Source organism: Oryctolagus cuniculus, chromosome 5, assembly GCF_964237555.1.
Source record: "Oryctolagus cuniculus chromosome 5, mOryCun1.1, whole genome shotgun sequence".
Lineage (NCBI taxonomy): Eukaryota > Metazoa > Chordata > Mammalia > Lagomorpha > Leporidae > Oryctolagus > Oryctolagus cuniculus.
The window spans coordinates 148,567,710-148,585,243 of NC_091436.1; the positions used below are offsets into that span (position 1 = coordinate 148,567,710).

Consider the following 17,534-nt stretch of genomic DNA (forward strand, 5'->3'; position numbering starts at 1 on the left):
AGCCAGGAGCCGGGAGCTTCCTCCCAGTCTCCTGTGCGGGTGCAAGGGCCCCAAGGACTTGGGCCATCCTCCACTGCTTTCCCAGTCCATAGCAGAGAGCTGGATCGGAAGCAGAGCAGCCGGACTTGAACCAGCACCCACAGGCAGTGGCTTTACCCACTACGCCACAACACCAGCCCCTCCTTGGAGTCTTTATGTCTCCATTTCTGATGGATAACCTTGCTGTGTATAGTGTTCTTGGCTGGCAGATTTTTATGTTGTTCCACCACTCTTCCTCCCACCCCCTCAGGACTTGGTCTGTGTCATCCTGTTTTCTCCTGGCCTGTAAGATTTCCACTGAGAAGTCTGCTTTTAGTTTCATGGGGCTTCCTTTATAAATGACTGGATACATTTAATGCTTTCTCTCTTGATTATCTTGATATTTTTAGAATTTTTTATACATAGCAGTTTGATTATAATATGCCTCAGAAAGGATCTTTATTGATCGAGTCTACTAGTAGTTCTTTGGGCTTCCTAGACTTGGATTTCTATATCTTCCTAAGATTTGGAAAGGGTTTGGAAATTATTGCACATTGAATAAGTTTTCTATGTATTTTCCTTTCTCTTCTTCTGGAATACCTATAATGTAAATTGTTAAATGTTGCCCCATGAGTTGCCTTCTTCCTAATTTCATTGAATACATTGTATTTTCTTGTGTCTCATTTAGTTTCCTTAATGACATCATGTTGAATTCTTTGTCAGCCAGTTAGTCAACATAGTCTGTTACTGGAGAATTACTGTGTTCTCCTGGTGACTTCACGTTGCCTTGCCTTTTCATGCTTCTTGGGTCCTTAGGTGGGTTTTTGTGCCATCTCTTGAGTCAGTTGCTTCTACCAATATTGCAGGGTATCTCTTTGCCAGTAACTATGCTGGAGATGGCCTGGGATGTTGACTGGATATACTGTGTTGACTTTGGTTCCAGGTAGGCACTTCAGCATAGTGTCTACACAGCTTCTTCAGCTGTATGCAACATTGGTGGTGTCTGAGCGTACCTCGGTGGCCCAGGCTGCAGGGGTTGTGGGATTACATTGCCAGTTGGGATGCAACTTCCTTACGTGGAGAGGGTTCACTGGCAGCTCTGTACGTGGTGCTCCTGGATGTGGTCCTGTAAATACAGTACAATGTGCACAGTAGCAACGTGGGCTACCTGTCAGTGTTTGACGGCTGCAGAAGGGCTGAGCCACAGCAGCGTGCCCAAGTGGGACACCTGGCAGTGTTTAAATGCTGCACAGGTAACTTCACAGGCCCTCTGGGGGCCAACCTGCCCAGGGAGGTCTGCCCAGCTGCTTCCTGGGGTGCAGGATGGATGTCAGGGCCATGTGTCTGCTTCTCAGAGTCTCAGTAGGTTAAGCTTCTGAGCCCAGGCAGCCCAGCTGGTTCTTAGGAACAAAGGAGGGTAGGCAGGGCCACCCAGTTTCTTCCAAGGGCCACTCAGCAAAGACTACTCAGCCGCTTCCTGGAGGAATAGGTGGGGCCACTCATCTGTGTGCTGAGCCTCTCAGGGTTGTTCCCTGGTTGCTTCTGTCCCTGGCTGAGGGTTTGGCCAGCCAGCTGCTTCTGCGACAGCAACGGGGTGGGAAATGGCCACCCAACTCTTTCCTGAGGGCCTGTGCAGACCAAGCTGCTCAGGGTGTGCCACCCACGGCCTCCCTGGGGCCACAGGCGGGTGGGCAAGACCTCCCGGCTGGCTTACAGAGCTCACTCAGTCTGTGGAGCAGCTGCTTCACAGGGCCACAGGGTGGGTGGGGTCTCACCATGGCTCGGTGCAAAGGATGCACAGCATGGGCTGGGCTCTTCCTCCTGGGCCCTGCAGTGGCAGCAGCTCCCCAGGCTTAGGGCCTGCAGGGGCCCCAGGGTTCTCCAGGGGTGGATGCCTCAGGTGTCTGACATGAGGTAACTGCCAGGGCCCTCCTGCTTACCCCTTCCCTGCCAAGGGAAGCCTGTCCTGGCTCAGGGCAGATCTCAGAAAACAGATGGCAGAGGCCATGTGCATTGTTCCCTTCTGAATAAGGCTGTGTGTATCTCTGAGCTCTGAGACATCCAGCCCCATGCTTGCTTTCCTGCCCCACCCAGCAGTGAGTGGGGGTCTTCCTCTATTCTGAGGTTGGGGAGGGGTGCCGGAGGCAGTCCCTTGGCTAACTCAGGTCCAGAGGCTCAGTCCACAGGTCCTGGCTTTGGGGCACGGGGTTGTGGAGCTCTGCTCAGCACTAGGTGTTACCATGCCAAGCCTGGTACTAGGCCTGGACTTGACGCCCTCTCCATGCCCCAGGCAGGAGGTGTCTCCACACTCTGCTGCTTGGGGACAGGGAGGAGTGGGGCCGCCAGCACTTTTCTTCCTGCCTTCTTCAGTGCATCTCTCTCAGTGCCCTAAGACCAGGCATCATGGCCTCTTCCCTGGCTTCCCCGGCTCGCCTGAAGGTGGACTGGCTCGTGGAAAGCTCTTTAATTGGTATTTGTGGGGAGACGACTGGGGGAGGATCTTAGCCTCTAGCTTGCTCTGGCTTCCTCTTAACGATTGAAATCTGATCCCTGAAGTTTCTGAACACCAAAGTTTTCTTCTCATTGTATATGCTGGGTTCTGCTGTAACACATTGTTTACTTATGCAGGATTGGAAAAGGTCTATTTTTGAAAATTAGAACATATTTAAGAGTTAGCAAGTAAGTGGATTTAGAAATTACTTAAGGGAGCAGTGAAATTTACAAGAGGGGAAAGCCTGTGGTAATAAAAGCTAACAAGAGTACCTAACGGGAATTGCTAGGGTGTTTGTCCGTCTACCATAACTCAACACATGCCTCTTTGATTGAACAAAAGTCAGATCCTGCCTTGTTTCACATTTCTGCCTGTTTCGAAAAAGGTATTTTTGAGTAGCAATGGAAGTTTTTTTTTTTTTTTTTAAATTCTCATTTTATTTGAAAGGCAGAGAGATAGAAAGGCTGATTGAGAGGCAGCCAGAGAGGTATCTGCTGTCTACTGTTGAACTCCCCAAATGTGCACAACAGTTAGGGCTGAGCCAGAAGCCAGGAGCTCCATCCAGATCTCCCACATGGGTGGCGGGGACCCACGTACTGGAGGCAGCAACTGCTGCCTCCCAGGGTGCACGTAAGCCGGAAGCTAGATCAGAAACACAGTAGCCCAGACTCAAACTGGTACTCTGATATGGGATGTGTGCATCCTGAGGGGTGACAACCCCTGCGCTGCATGCCAGCCCCAAATTCTAGCTTTTAAAAATGATGTCTCAAAGTGGACGTTTGGTTTGTCCACTAGCAACAGGAGGGCGGCTCCAGAACCCCGTCTGTGGATCAGTTATGTTCAAATGAGTTCCATGCTTCAGAGCCAGAAAGAAAACTTTGCCTACTTCGAAAGCAACCACTGATAATCCACTCCCATAGTTTAATAGGTAACTTTGATGTTTTGAGCAAAATTTTATGGCAAATGAGTTGGCAGAGAAGAAGGTATCTTATGAAGTTGTCATCAAATGTCAGAGGGATTTTGGAGGGATTTTTGTTTTCAGGCTGACGGCACAGGCACATTCCCTGAACTATAGCTTTGTGGAGCAACATGTATTATAAACCCAAAGCTACTGCTTAATGCTTTAAGACTCCCCTACCTCTGCCTGGGTCAACCTGACCACTAATCAAAGCAGCAGCTTCTCAAATTGCAGCACTCTGCACGGGTGCCAAGGGCAGGGTAGATTTTTCCCTAGTGGAGCTGGGGTTTCATCACCTCTTGCTTTGTGTGACGCCTTCTAAGACCCTGTACCTAATTCTGTATTCATGGTTACACACATAAGTGAAGGCCTCAGGGGTGGGTATTTGGTGTAGCTGTTAAGAGAGCTTGCTGGATACCTGCATCTCATATCAGAGTGCCTTGGGTTTGAGCCCTGGTTCTACGGTGGATTACAGCTTCCTTGTGATGTGAGCCTTGGGAGGCAGAAGGTGATGGGTCAGTACTTGGATCCCTGCCACAGACATGGGGGACCTGGATTGAGTTTCTGCCTCCCAGGTACTTGGGAAGTGAACCAGGAGGTAGATTCTCTTCTCTACCTTTTAAATAAAATTTTTTTTTAACTTTTATTTAATGCATATAAATTTCCAAAGTACGACTTATGGATTACAATGGCTTCCCCCCCATACCGTCCCTCCCACCCACAACCCTCCCCTTTCCCACTCCCTCTCCCCTTCCATTCACATCAAGATTCATTTTTGATTATCTTAATATACAGAAGATCAGCTTAGTATACATCAAATATGGATTTCAACAGTTTGCTCCCACACAGAAACATAAAGTGAAAAATAATAGATGATTTTTTTTTTAAATGATGATGAAATCAGAGCAGACCTATTGTCATGTTTAATCCCAGTGAGAGTCAAGTTGGGAATTGATAATTTCTTTTTCTTTTTTTTTTTTTTTTTACAGAGGATCAGTTTAGTATGCATTAAGTAAGGATTTCAACAGTTTGCACCCCCATAGAAACACAAAGTGAAATATATTGTTTGAGTACTCGTTATAGCATTAAATCTCAATGTACAGCACATTAAGGACAGAGATCCTACATGAGGAGTAAGTGCACAGGGACTCCTGTTGTTGACTTTACCAATTGACACTCCTGTCTATGGCATCAGTAATCTCCCTATTAAAAATGATTAGAAAAAGACTTCTGAAGGTAGGTTGACTCATGAAAAGCTGTTTAAATTGGTGTCTTTGGGGAGACACGGTCTAGATCCACTGCTGATTGAGGCTACTTCTGACTCTGCTGCAGTACTATACAGACTGAGTGTGGTTGTGCGTGTGTGTGCACGGGCACCTGTACACATCCCTAGGAAAGAGTCTATGGTCTTCATTGACTTCTCAGAGCCATCTTTGAGTGGCAAAGGTTAAAAGACTCAAGTCTAGGAGACAAATCAGCCTCTCAGTTCTGGTCTTGCAGAACCAATCTTAGAAAGTGATGGTTTAATTAATTACTAGAGACTACAGTTCATGACTCATGTACATTAGTGCCCTGCAAACACCACATGACCCATGGATCACCGAAATCTTAGGCATGTTTGATGGTTACACACCTCCCTGGAACACACACCTCTGTATACATTCATTCTATTTGTATGTACCTCATAAATACATTAGGAACATATTCCCTCCCCTTCCTGTTTAGTCTGAGAAAGAAAAAGAATGGAATTAAAAAAAAACTAAGAGATCTGTTCCTCAACAGTCTAGACAAGAGCTGTTCTATGTTACTGCTTCCTGAAGGTGGTTTCACCTTTTTTCCCCCTTCCTCTTTTCCCTTCCTTGCTCTCCCTTCTTTCCTTTTAGAAACTTGATTGTCCTTTAAGAACTGAAGGGTGATACATCTTTTGTGAGTTCTTAGACATAACTATAACTTATGAGACATAATAATATCCTCCATTTAATACACTAAAAGGAAGTGAATTTTGAGAACAAGTTTTATAATTAAGTCTGATGATACAGCTCTTTGGGAACAGAGGTCCTGCATGGGTAATGCATGGTGACTCTTGTTTATTTAACAATTAACACTCTTATGTATGATGTCAATGATCACCCAAGGCTCTTGACAGGAGCTGCCTTGGCTATGGAAGCCTTTTGAGTCCACAAACTCCGTCAGTTTTTTAGACAAGGCCATAAAAAAAGTGGAAGTTATCTCCTCCCTTCAGAGAAAAGTACATCCTTCTTTGGTGGCTGCTTCTTTCCACTGGGGTCTCACCCATAGGGGTCCTTTATGTAGGACATTTTTTACCAGAGTGTCTTGGCTTTCCATACCTGAAATGCTACCCCTGGGCTTTTCAGTCAGATCAGAATGCCTTAAGGGCTGATTCTGAGGTCGGATTGCTACTTAAAGCAATTGTCATTCTATGAGTCTGCTGCACATTCATTCATTCTTAAACACTTAACTTGTATCTGCAGCCAGGCTACTTTCCAAGAACCCAAAGAAGAGTCAGACAGCCTTGCTGCTTCTGAGGGATTCAAATACCTTCCATAATTTCAGATACAGAAGGACTCTGTGGGTTTTTTTTTTTGAAAATTTTAATGTCATACTTGTACATTTTAATGGGGTGCCATTTGCTATTTTAACACATGTATACCATAAACAAACCACTTCAGGTAATCAGAATTTCTTTTTCTTTGGGTTTAGAGCCCACCTGCTCCTCATGCAATATATACAACATTGTTAGCAACAGTAGCTCCACTATGCTGTGAAACACTGGAACCTATTACTTCTATCTCACTGTGTTTAGTACATGTTACCCAATTTCCCTCTACCTCCCCCACTCACAACTTCTAGTAATCACTATTCTTTTACATAAGGAAGACAACATATGATATTTGTGTCTGGATTATTTAACTTAACATTATGATCTCCAGTTTCACCCATTTTGCTTCATATGGCAGGATTCCGTTCTTTTTATAGCTGAATAATATTCCATTCATTCAACAGTGGATGCGAGATTTGATTCCATATCTTGGATACTGAATATTGATGCAGTGAACTTTGGAGTGCTAATATCTTTAGTGTGCTAATTTCCATTAATTTGGAATATATATACATATTATATATACACACACACACACACACACACACATATATCCAGAAATGGAATGGCTGGGCTGTATGGCAGATTTGTTCTTAGTTTTCTGATGAACCTGTTCTGCACCATAGCTGTACTATTTTGTACTGCTACCAACAGTTTATTAAGACTCCCTTTATTCCCTATCATTGCCACAATTTTTTATTTGTCTTTCTGATAATAGAGTGAGGTGATATTGAGCATCTGCTCATATGCTTGTCAGCCATTTGCATTTTTTGGGAAATGTCTATTCAGATCCTTTGTCTATTTCTTAAATTGATAGTTTTTTGGTTAAGGAACTTTAAAAACTCCATATGGATTAATCTGGTGTCAGATCAATAGTTTCAAATATTTCCCCCCTTCTTTTGCTTGTTTTTTTCACTCTACTGATTGTTTCCTTCGCTGTGTAGTCTTAGTTTGATGCAGTGCTGTTTGTCTAGTTTTGCATTTGTTGGAAGTGCTTTTAGGGGTTTTTCCAAAAATATCACTGCCTACAATGATGTTTTGAAGGGTTTCCCCTGTGTTTTCTTCTAGTATCTTGCTAGCTGCCTGTGTTAGATTGTTTTTTTTTTTTTTTTTGATCTTGAGTTGATTTTTTATAGAGAGAGAGAGTTGGGAGTGGGAGGAGTAGCAAGATTAAATCTTTGACACATGGAGATACAGTTTCATCAGCACCATTTATTAAAGCGACTGTCAGTTTTCTGGTGTGTGTCTTGGCCCCTTGGTCAAGAAACAGTTGGCTGTAGATGGGTTGATGCATTGCTGGGGTTTTTATGCTATTTATGTGTCTGTTTATGTGTTTAACATATGGTTACAGTAACTCATAGTATGTCTTTAAATCAAGTATTGTGCTACCTTCATCTTTGGCTATTGGGGATCTTTTCTGCTTCCGTGTGAATGTTAAGATTGTTTTATTATACTCTGGTTTCTCTTCAGATCGTATAAATCTTTCACCTTTTACTAAAGATTGTCTTCTCTAGTTCTATAAAGAATATCATTGGCATTTTGATGGAGATTGCATTGAACCTGTAAATGGACATTTTATTAAGAATTATTCTGATCCATGGACATAGGAAATCTTTTCATTTTTTTTGTGTGTCTCCAGTTTCTTTCATCAGTGTTTTATAAATTGCATCGGAGAAAATTTTTCACATCCTTGGTTAAATTTATCCCAAGATATTTTTTGTATTTATTGTGAATGGCATTGCTCTTATAATTTCTTTCTGAGTTTCTCATTGGTGTTTATTTTTTATCCTGCAACTTAACTAAATTCATCAGTCAGTTCTAAGTCTTTTCATGGAGTCCTTAGGTTTCCCTACATAGAAAATAATATCTACACAGGTAATTTGACTTCCTCTTTTCTAAATAGCCATGGCTAGAACCTCCTGTGCTGTATTCAATAAGAATGAGAGTGGACATCCATGTCTGGTTTCTCATCATAGAGGAAATGCTTGCAGCTTCTCCCCATTCAATATGACGTTGGCTGTGCATGTCATATATAACTGTTGTTGTATAATCCCTCTCCCTTTTAATTAGTCTAGGCTTTTAATCATGAGTGAATGTTGAATTCTACTGAATGCTTTTCTCTGCATCTATTGAGATAGTCATTTGATTTTTATCCTTCATTTCATTGATGTACAATGTTTGATTTACATATATTGAATCACTGCAGCATCCTTTGGTCATGGTGAATCTTTCTGAGGTGTTCTTGGATTGTTTAATAGTATCTTGTTGAGAATTTTTATGTCTGTGTGTTCATTAGGGATATTGGTTCATTCTTTTTTGTTGGGTCCTTCTCTGGTTTTGAAGCCAAGGTGATACTGACCTTGTAGGATGAGTTTGGGAAGGTTTTCTCCCTTTCAATTTTCTAGTGCAGTTTGAGAGGAACTATTGTTAGTTCTTCCTTGCCAGTCTAGTAGAAGTGAAGCAGTGAAGCCATCACAGCCCGGTTTTATTTTGTTGGGAGACTGTTACTAATTCAGTCTTTCTATTCATTATTCGTCTTTTCTGGTTTGGAAGTCAAGTGCTTCCAGAAATGAATCCATTTCTTCTCAGCTTCCCAATGTGCTGATATATTGTTAATGATAGTCCCCAATGATCATTTATATTTGTGAGATTATAATACTTCCTTTTCCATGTGATTCTTTTTTTGTCTAACTACAGCTTTATTAATTTTGTTGATCTTTTTAAAAATTCTTATATTGTTGGGTTTAGTTTATTCATGTTTTTCTAGGTCCTTATTTGAGATCTTTAAAATATTTTTTTGATGTAGGACCTTATTGCTATAAACTTCCCTGTTAGTAGTGCTTTTTCCTGTATCCTGTAAGTTTCAGTATGCATTTTTTTAAAGACTTATTTGAAAGAATTTGAGAGACAGAAAAATCTTCCATCTGCTGGTTCACTCCCCAAATGGCCTCAATGGCCAGAGCTGCACCATTCGAGAGGCAGGAGTTATTTCTGGGTTTCCTTCATGGGAGCAAGGGCCCAAGGACTTGGGCCATATTCTGCTGCTTTCCCAGACACATTAGCAGGGAGCTGGATTGGAAATAGAGCAGCTGGGACTTGAACTGGTGCTCATACGGGAGGCTGGCACCACAGGCAGTGGCTTTATCTGCTGTGCCACAGCACTGGCCCCATATATGTTTTGAGGAATTTTAAAATTTTCCTTAGATTTCATTTACAAGCATTTTGTTCATTCTCTATGTATAATAGTTAATATATTTAGTATAATATTTAAAATTTCCTTTGCTGTTGATTTATAATTTTACTCTTGTGATTAAAACTGCATCATTTGTTTTTTCCAATGTTTCTGAATTTATTGAGACTTACTCTGTGGCATAAGGTATGGCCTAGCCTACAGAATGTTCCATGTGCTGGTGAAAAGAATATGTATTCTGCAGCTGTTGGGTCAAATTTTCTGTAAATGTTAGGTCCATTTGGTCTATAGTACCATTTAATGTTTGTGTTGATGTCCACTAATGTAAGTGGGGTATTGAAGTCCCCCCCAGTTATGGTATTGGAGCCTCTTTGTCCCTTTAGATATGATAATTGGGTGCTTTTGGCATAAAGTGCATATACATTTACAATAATTATCTTTTAGAATTGATCTCTTGGTCATTATATAGCCGCCTTCTTTGCCTAATTTTTGTTTCAGGGTCTCTGATGATAAGCATAGCTACTTGTGTTCATGCATGAATATCTTTCAGCACTTCTACTCTGAATTGAGATTCTTATAGGCAGCTTATCATTGAGTATTTTAATCTGTACAATCCATTTATAAAGTTATTGATAAGTAATGATTTAGTCTTGTCATTTAAAAAATCTATTTATAATTTAAAAATTTAAAGGGAACAAGTGGTATTCCATAAATCTCAAACACTCCTTTTTGGTCTAATTTTTTTCTTTTTGTTTCTTATGTATGTGACTGATATATTTCCAGATACCCGATTTCTAACTCAGATACTTTTTCTTCTGACTCAGCAAGTCTGTTAAGGATTTCCACTATATTTTTTTTTTTTTGACATACTGACTTCATTTCTAATATTTTAGTTTGAGTATTCTTCAATATCTGTCTCCCAGTAGAACTTCTCATCCATGTCATGTTTGGTTTTCTTTAACTCATGTATTTGCTTCTCTGTGTTTTTGAGTAATCATGATGATTCTTTTGAAATCCTTTTGAGGCATTTCATCAATCTCCTTGTCTTCACATTCTAATATTGAAGAGTTGTGTCTTCCTCGTCCGTGTTTCTTATATTTCTACATTTGTAGCCATCTGTGGAAACACTTGCAGTTTTCTCCTCTGAGGGCTTTATTCTTAGAAATATGCCTCTATGGCTTAGTGGAGTGTCTGCTCCTTCAGTGACAGGCCAGGGAGCTCTGTCAGCCAAGGTGAACCAGCCCACAGAGCCTGTGCACCCACCCACTCAGGCTCATGACCACACACAGGATCTATGCATACTTTGGTGTGATCCAGAACCTCCTGTAGTCACCTACCCCAATACTCAGGGAACAGGGGAGCCACGCTCAGCCCCAAGTCAGCTGCCTGACCATCAGGGGTCAGTCGCTGCTCCACTTGGGCAAGTTGAGTCTGGTGCCTTGATAGAGTGAAGGAAGGGGAGCAGGGTACCCCTGCTTCTCAGACCCAAGTGGGCACCCCATCCCCTACCAACCCTGCAGACCAGGCTCAAAGGCAATGGGGACTAAAAGTGGCCCTCAGGCAGTATCACCAGTGGCACAGGTTCCTCTTGCCTGGTTCCAAGAAGATGACATCCCTACCAGCCACTGGCTGTGCCCTATCTGCCACTCCATGGAGTCATTCTTCTTTCTGCAGACTTCTCTTTCACTGTCCCTGGGAATGCAGTCCCTCCTCTGTTCTTGTCTTTTTCCTATTCAGACATCTTGGATCCTCTCCTCTTTCCAGAGGCGTTATAGCTTCACATGTTTTCATGACGGTGGGTATCTTTCTTTTGCTTCTGTATGGATGACCCCCTTATGCGTCTTTGGGGAGGCTGATCGGGTGGTGATCAGCTCTTCCATTCTTTGCTTGTCTGGGGATGTCTTCATTTCTCCTTAAGGATAGTTTCTCTGGATATGGTGTCCTTGGGCAGCAGGTTTTTTTTTTTTTTTTTTTTTTTTTTTTTTTTTTTTTTTTTTTTGACAGGCAGAGTGGACAGAGAGAGAGACAGAGAGAAAGGGCTTCCTTTGCCGTTGGTTCACTCTCCAATGGCCGCCGCGGCCGGCGCGCTGCGGCCGGCGCACCGCGCTGATCCGATGGCAGGAGCCAGGAGCCAGGTGCTTTTCCTGGTCTCCCATGGGGTGCAGGGCCCAAGCACCTGGGCCATCCTCCACTGCACTCCCTGACCACAGCAGAGGGCTTTCCTGGAAGAGGGGCAACCGGGACAGAATCCGGCGCCCTGACCGGGACTAGAACCCGGTGTGCCGGCGCCGCTAGGCGGAGGATTAGCCTAGTGAGCCGCGGCGCCGGCCGGGCAGCAGTTTGTTTTCTTTCAGAACTTGGCGTATACCATTCTATTCTCTCCTGTCCTGTAAGGAAAGAAAATCCGTTAGTTAAAGGGTGCCCCCTTAAGTATAACTTGGCAATTTTATCTTGAAGATTGTAGAATTCTATTTGTGTTTTAATTTTCAGAGTTTGACTTTAATGCGTTGCAGTGAGAGGATCTTTTCTGATCATGTCTATTTGGGGTTTTAGGGGCCTTCTATACTTGAATGTTCATATCTTTCTCAACTTTGGGGTATCTTTAAGCTATTAGTTAGTGGAATAGGTTTTCTATGTTTAGTTAATGGGCTCCCATAGGTGTCTCTTTCTCTTTGTTATATGTTATAGTCTGACAGCTAACTTCAAAAAGACCGTCTTCAAGTTCAGACATTCTTTCTTCCACTTGATCTTATCTGTTGTTGAGACTTTCAACTGTATTTTTTTTAATTTGGCTTATTAAGATCTTTGTTTCCAAGGTTTCTGTTTGGTTCATTTTTCCAGGTTTTGCTCTCTTTGCTGACTTTCTCAGTCATATGCATTGTTTTCCTAAATTCATTCAATTGTCTGTGCATATTCTTCTGTATTTGTTTGACAATTCTTACAATCATCCCTTTGCATTCTTTATCAGGCATTTCCTCAATCTCCTTTTCTCTGGAGATGTCACACTGCCTTACTTTTTCATACTTCCTCTGTCCATATGTTGATATTTGCACATCTGCTGATCAGTTGTTTCTATAAATTTTAATGAGTGTCCTTTGTGGCAAATGGCTTTTTCCTGAAGACATATGTTCAGGTGTTGGTTTGGTAGGCTATTTTAGCTTTAGTTCCAGTTGGAGGCTATAGTATAGTCTCCCTGTATTATCCCCACAGTAATCAGTGGCAGGGGCACAGGGCACGTGTCTCAGTCCTAGCAGGGGTAAATGGGTCTCAGTAGTGGCCCATGGTGTCACTTACGTCCCCACATTGGCAGGAGCAGGGCTGGAGTCACAGTAGCACCAGCCTGGAGTCCAGCAGAGGTATACAGGTCCCCATGTTTCTATGGAATGTCTTGGCACCATTTACCTTTTCATCCCTGAAACAAACAATTAACCTCTCTCTGGATTCATTTTCCTGGGATTGGGGGAGAAACAGAGTAAGAATGCCTGCAACCACCGATATACATTGCACGGCTCTGTCAGACATGGTGCCCATAGCCCATCTAGACAGACGCACGGTAGGGCCAAGGGTCACGTCATTTAGATAGAACTGCAATCCAGGCTCACTGAAACCACAGGTGATACTGACCAGGATATCAGCCAGTGCCACAGGGTTCCTGAGGCTCCCCCAACAAGCACTGGTATGGTTGAGATCTGCCTGTTGTTGTGAGAATGCCTACAACCACCTAGCCAGCATTGAGTTCCAAGATGCACACCGGGCTGCGAGGTGACATGCCCTGGCCTACCTTGACTGGCATTAAGGCGAGTTGCAGCTCTATCTTGTAGCCACAGCCTTTCGGATCTGTACCAGCCCCGTGCAAGACTCAACAGCGGTGCAGGCCGAAACACTCATCCATCCTAGCAAGGCACAGCTCTTTATCTTGTACTCAGGTCTAGGTGCTCTGTCTTCAAGCACTGGCACAGGGCTAGGGGCCTCTTGGCTCAGTCTGGTACTAGATCTTGTTGCTGTAGGAGTGGCAGTGAGCTACCAGGCAAAAGTGCTGAGCTCACTTTCCTGCCCTTCTGCCTTGCAAGTCGAGTCTTAACTGTCTGCCTGAGGTTTGGGGAATGATGGTAGAGGCAGGCCCTGAGCCACCCAGGCTAGCACCTGGGCTTTTCCTGAGTCTGAGTCACCAGGCCCTGTGTGGTCTCAGGAGTACAAACCCAGTCCTTGTGAAACTGGCAGTGACGTGGTCCAAAATAAGACTTTCCCACCAAGGTGCAGGTCTCCACCATCTGCCTGGCCAATTTATAGGCTCTGGGAACTCTGGCCTGGGGGATAGATGCCTTTTGGGCTTTACCTGGTGCTGGGTCTCACCCTGGGATGCCCAACCCTCAGCTGTAACACAAAGGCCTAAGCTCACTTTGCCTTCTGACTCCCCTCTGGCTGTGTTTTAATCTGCTATCAGAGTCTAGGAAAGGGGCAGTGGAGGTGGTCCTTTGGTCATCTGGCTAAGAAGAGCCCAGAGACTCAGTCCACAGGCACTGGCCTGACGCAGTGGGTAGTGAGGCCCTGTCTAGCTACAGGTTTCATGTTACCTGGCCTAGTACTGGGTTTCAAGTCTAAGGTCTGGGCTTAATTCCCTTAACTTACCCCAAGCAGGAGACAAGGCATCTTTCTCCAGGCTGTGCTACTTAGAGCTGGGGGAGGAAAAATGCAGCAACTCTTTCCTTCCTGCTGTCTTGAGTCTTTTATTATTGCATTGAAAGCAGGCACTCCGGGCTCTCACCTGGCTTCCTTAGTCTTGTGAGCCTGTGAATCACTGCTTTTACATCCAGATCTCTGTTGAAAGAGGATCGCCTTGTTCAACCACCGTTTTTCTCTGCCTCCTGAGGCCAAGATTGCGATATCGGTATGACTGCTGCCCCTGCAGCCTTGGAGCTATTTCTCATGAAAACAGAAGGTCAGCAACATGTTTCCAACTCCAAAATATCATGCAGAAAGCCAGTCTCGTAAGAGAGCTGTCTCATGGGGGCCAGGGCAGCTCTGGGTGCACCACTGAGCTCCACGCTTGCCTACTCCTGCTGTGGGGAAGTCAGTTTGAGGACCTAGAGTGCAGGGAGACCCTCAGGGTATCGGCCCAGTTCCCCGAGGAGTGGAGAAGTGAGTGATGGTTTGACTGTCATTAGGGTTGAGAGCTTTATCCTGGTGGCCAGCAGCTTTATTAATTTTGCAATTTGTCTGCTGCAGTCAAAGCCAGAATTCTTCCACAGCCATCATGTGTAAATATGAGCCTGTGGAAATTGGACTGTAGAAGTTATTTTCATTTCCCCATTCCTGTTCTTTGTACCTCTCATTATCCACTCATCTAATTTCACATCCTGTTGCTTCTGTATCAAAAACAATTGTTTCCTTTCCATCCCTTCCGCCATAATCCTAACATAGGCCCTCGTGATCTCCCACTTCATCCGTGGCCAAGACCTACCACCGGATTCCCTCGCCTGCCTGTGGAAGGTTATGCAGTGCTTCCACAAAATGTGATGACTTACAGCTCTCTGCACAGAAGTTCAAGTGCACCAGCGGCACTTGAGAGAGCTTGGTGGGGAAAAACAAAATCAGCTAAGAAAAGTGGTTATGCACGACACTTTGTGATCTGCTTCCAGGACGCCCCTCCTCTGTATTGTTCCTTCCATGTGGTATTTCTCATCTGCCTCTTTCCCAACACCACTTCTCAAAGTGTTAGGGTTATGTGGGGAGGCACTGCTTCTAAAGCAGGTACATACGGGAAAAATCTGCAACACAAGACACCCAAGTGGCCACATGCTCCAGCTGAGAATCCCTGTCCCAAGGAAGGTGTCTGCTGAATACCATGGCGTCCTTGTCTTTTCCAGCTCTCATTCTCCTGTGGCTAAGTCTGGTTGTAGCCCCAGACCATTCCGATGCGACTCTACTGGCCACAAATCCTGCCTTCCATGAATTTGGCCTTGATTCCCTGTAGAAATGGTTTGTCTCTCTCCTATAGCTATGCATTAGGAAAATCAAGTTGGTTTGGGCATTCTTGGAAAGGAATTGTGACTTGTTCCTCCCTACCTTGGCTGGGGTTCTAATCAGCCCATGGTGAAGGGGACATCAACGGTAGGGCCCCTGAGGAACCCACTGTTTGCTGGCCTTCACACCAGGGCTGTCTCTGCATCTTAAAGTCATTTCCCCTCTGTTTGTCTCTTTATTAGGAACTCAGAAACAAGCTTGGGCACCACCTGAGTTCAACATCCCGCGGCTCGTCGAGTTCCAGGACAATGCGGCCAACGCCAAGCCTGCATCAGGACTGCGCCCTGAGGGTTGCTGTGGGTCTCGCTCTGCTGGCATTTCTTGCTGCTTTTTTAGTCAGAGTCTGTAATTAGAAAACAACTGAAGGAAGTGTCCATGAAGAAGAATAAATCCCTAATTAAATCTGCTACGACCAGGAAGGCATCCACATCACTTCTCCGGGGGCAATGATTTGTGCTGTCCCCGCTGCCTCCTCTCTAGCCTACAACTTAATGAGGCTCACCCTGGCTCACATTGAGGGGAGCCCATTGGTTATTTGACCTGAAACCCAATCGCAGCTGCCATAGCATATTTTTCAAATTAAACTCCTTTTGGTTTGTTTTTAGCAAGAAATATGAGTGGTGGCATTTTAAAAAAGAAATCTGTAAGTCACAGCCTAATTGTACAAGGACTCTGGTCATCGTTTCCTTATGTGGAAGAATTTTTAACCTTTCATCAACATTTGTAAGTGCATCTTGCCCATGCATTGTCTGGAGTCCTAATGCTGCAAACATCTTATTTTTTCACAGCAGATGTATTCCCCAAAATTTTTATAGACAACCTATTTTTGGAACTCAAATCCTTTTTGGAATGCACCAGGAAAAAGCTGCCAATTAAAGGAGTCTTGGCAACACTCTGTGACACGTGAGCCATCACCCACCTCCATAGCATCTACAAACTCCAAAAAACTGGATCTGTCGAAAACAAACCGTGCGCCTTTTGTGACGTTTTCTTTCTGCCCGACACCGCTGGACTTTACTAAGTGGAGTGACTTCCCTCCCAATAAAAGGCATCCGTGTAATAAGCAAAGGCAGTCTTCATCCGAATTTCAGTTATCCGGTGTTCATCTTTAAATACCTCCACTTACTTGTCTTTTATGGAATCCATATATTAAAATTTAAATAAGTCAGCTGGTGAATTTAAATACACACACACACACTTATGTATATTTAACCCTTGGTACATTTCCCCTGAGCCCAGTTTGTGCTGGAAGGGGAACTCACATTGATAATGAAAAGATCAAGTCCAACATCCACTCCAGAGCCCCCTCACTTCTCTGTGGGAGTCGGGGGAGGGGCTGGCACAAGATGCTTCCACTCTTGAGCCGTATGTGGATCATTTCTTTGCGGATAAACGGAGCGAGTACCAAGGTGGCTCATTTAACAAAAACCTAGCGGAGAGAAAAATATCACGCAAAGCCTAGAGTCAAACTGTATGGGACACAAACTCTCCACACCCATAACCGAAAGGAAGCAAATTCTCGTGCTGTCTCCACCGTTTCCCTCTCATCCCCTCCAGTCCTGCGCTCTCCTCCCCTCCTCCCCCATCTGACAGCTACACTGCCATGCTTATGCCTGGGTGTGGGCCTTCAAGTATTGTTCCAGCTGTGCAGGCTCCACCCCCCATCAGCACCTGCCCCTGTGAGGCGGCAACTCCCCCTTGGCTCTGTGGCGCAGACAGGGAGCAGAGCCGCTGTCTTGTAGCCAGGACTGGGTCACACATGATCCCAGTCACCATTCCAGTGACCCTGGGGTGGGAGTAAGGGCCTGGAAACCCAGCTGTTGCTTTTCTGTGCCCTTCAGCTACAGAGGAAGAGGGGAGCGTGGGGGTAGGTATAAGATACACAGTTTTTCTGCACACAGGACTCTGAACCAGATCAAGCCTGGGGCTGATCCCGCAGCTGCATTCCCAACCCTTTGAAGTCAGGCACACACCCATGTGGCTTGCATAAGCCAGTGCAGTGTGAAATGGAAGGGGTATGTCTTCCCGTGGGGCAGGCAGAGTCTGCATTACAGCCCACCATGTGCTTGTCTCACTGGTGTGGTCATGGACCCCCGTGTTGGAGTGAAGCCTCCCTCAGCATGCACCAGTGAGCAGGCATTGTGCTTTTCTTGTGTGGAACACTGCACCTGGGCGTTGTGCCATGGCATGGCTCAACTCACTCCGATGGCAGGACACTCGACCTGCAGGTTGT

The 17,534-nt window shown here is 44.6% G+C and overlaps 1 protein-coding gene across 2 annotated transcripts in view; it reads left to right on the top strand.

The window, feature by feature from the left end:
- The window catches only part of CDKAL1 (CDK5 regulatory subunit associated protein 1 like 1), a 729,763-nt gene extending 713,394 nt beyond the window's left edge, over positions 1-16,369 (top strand). For both annotated transcript variants that reach the window (XM_008262511.4, XM_002714231.5), the window contains one exon: positions 15,484-16,369. In XM_008262511.4, coding sequence (XP_008260733.1) covers positions 15,484-15,654 — 171 coding nt within the window. In that variant the 3' untranslated portion in view covers positions 15,655-16,369. The remainder of the gene's footprint in view (positions 1-15,483) is intronic.
- The last annotated feature ends 1,165 nt before the right edge of the window (positions 16,370-17,534 follow it).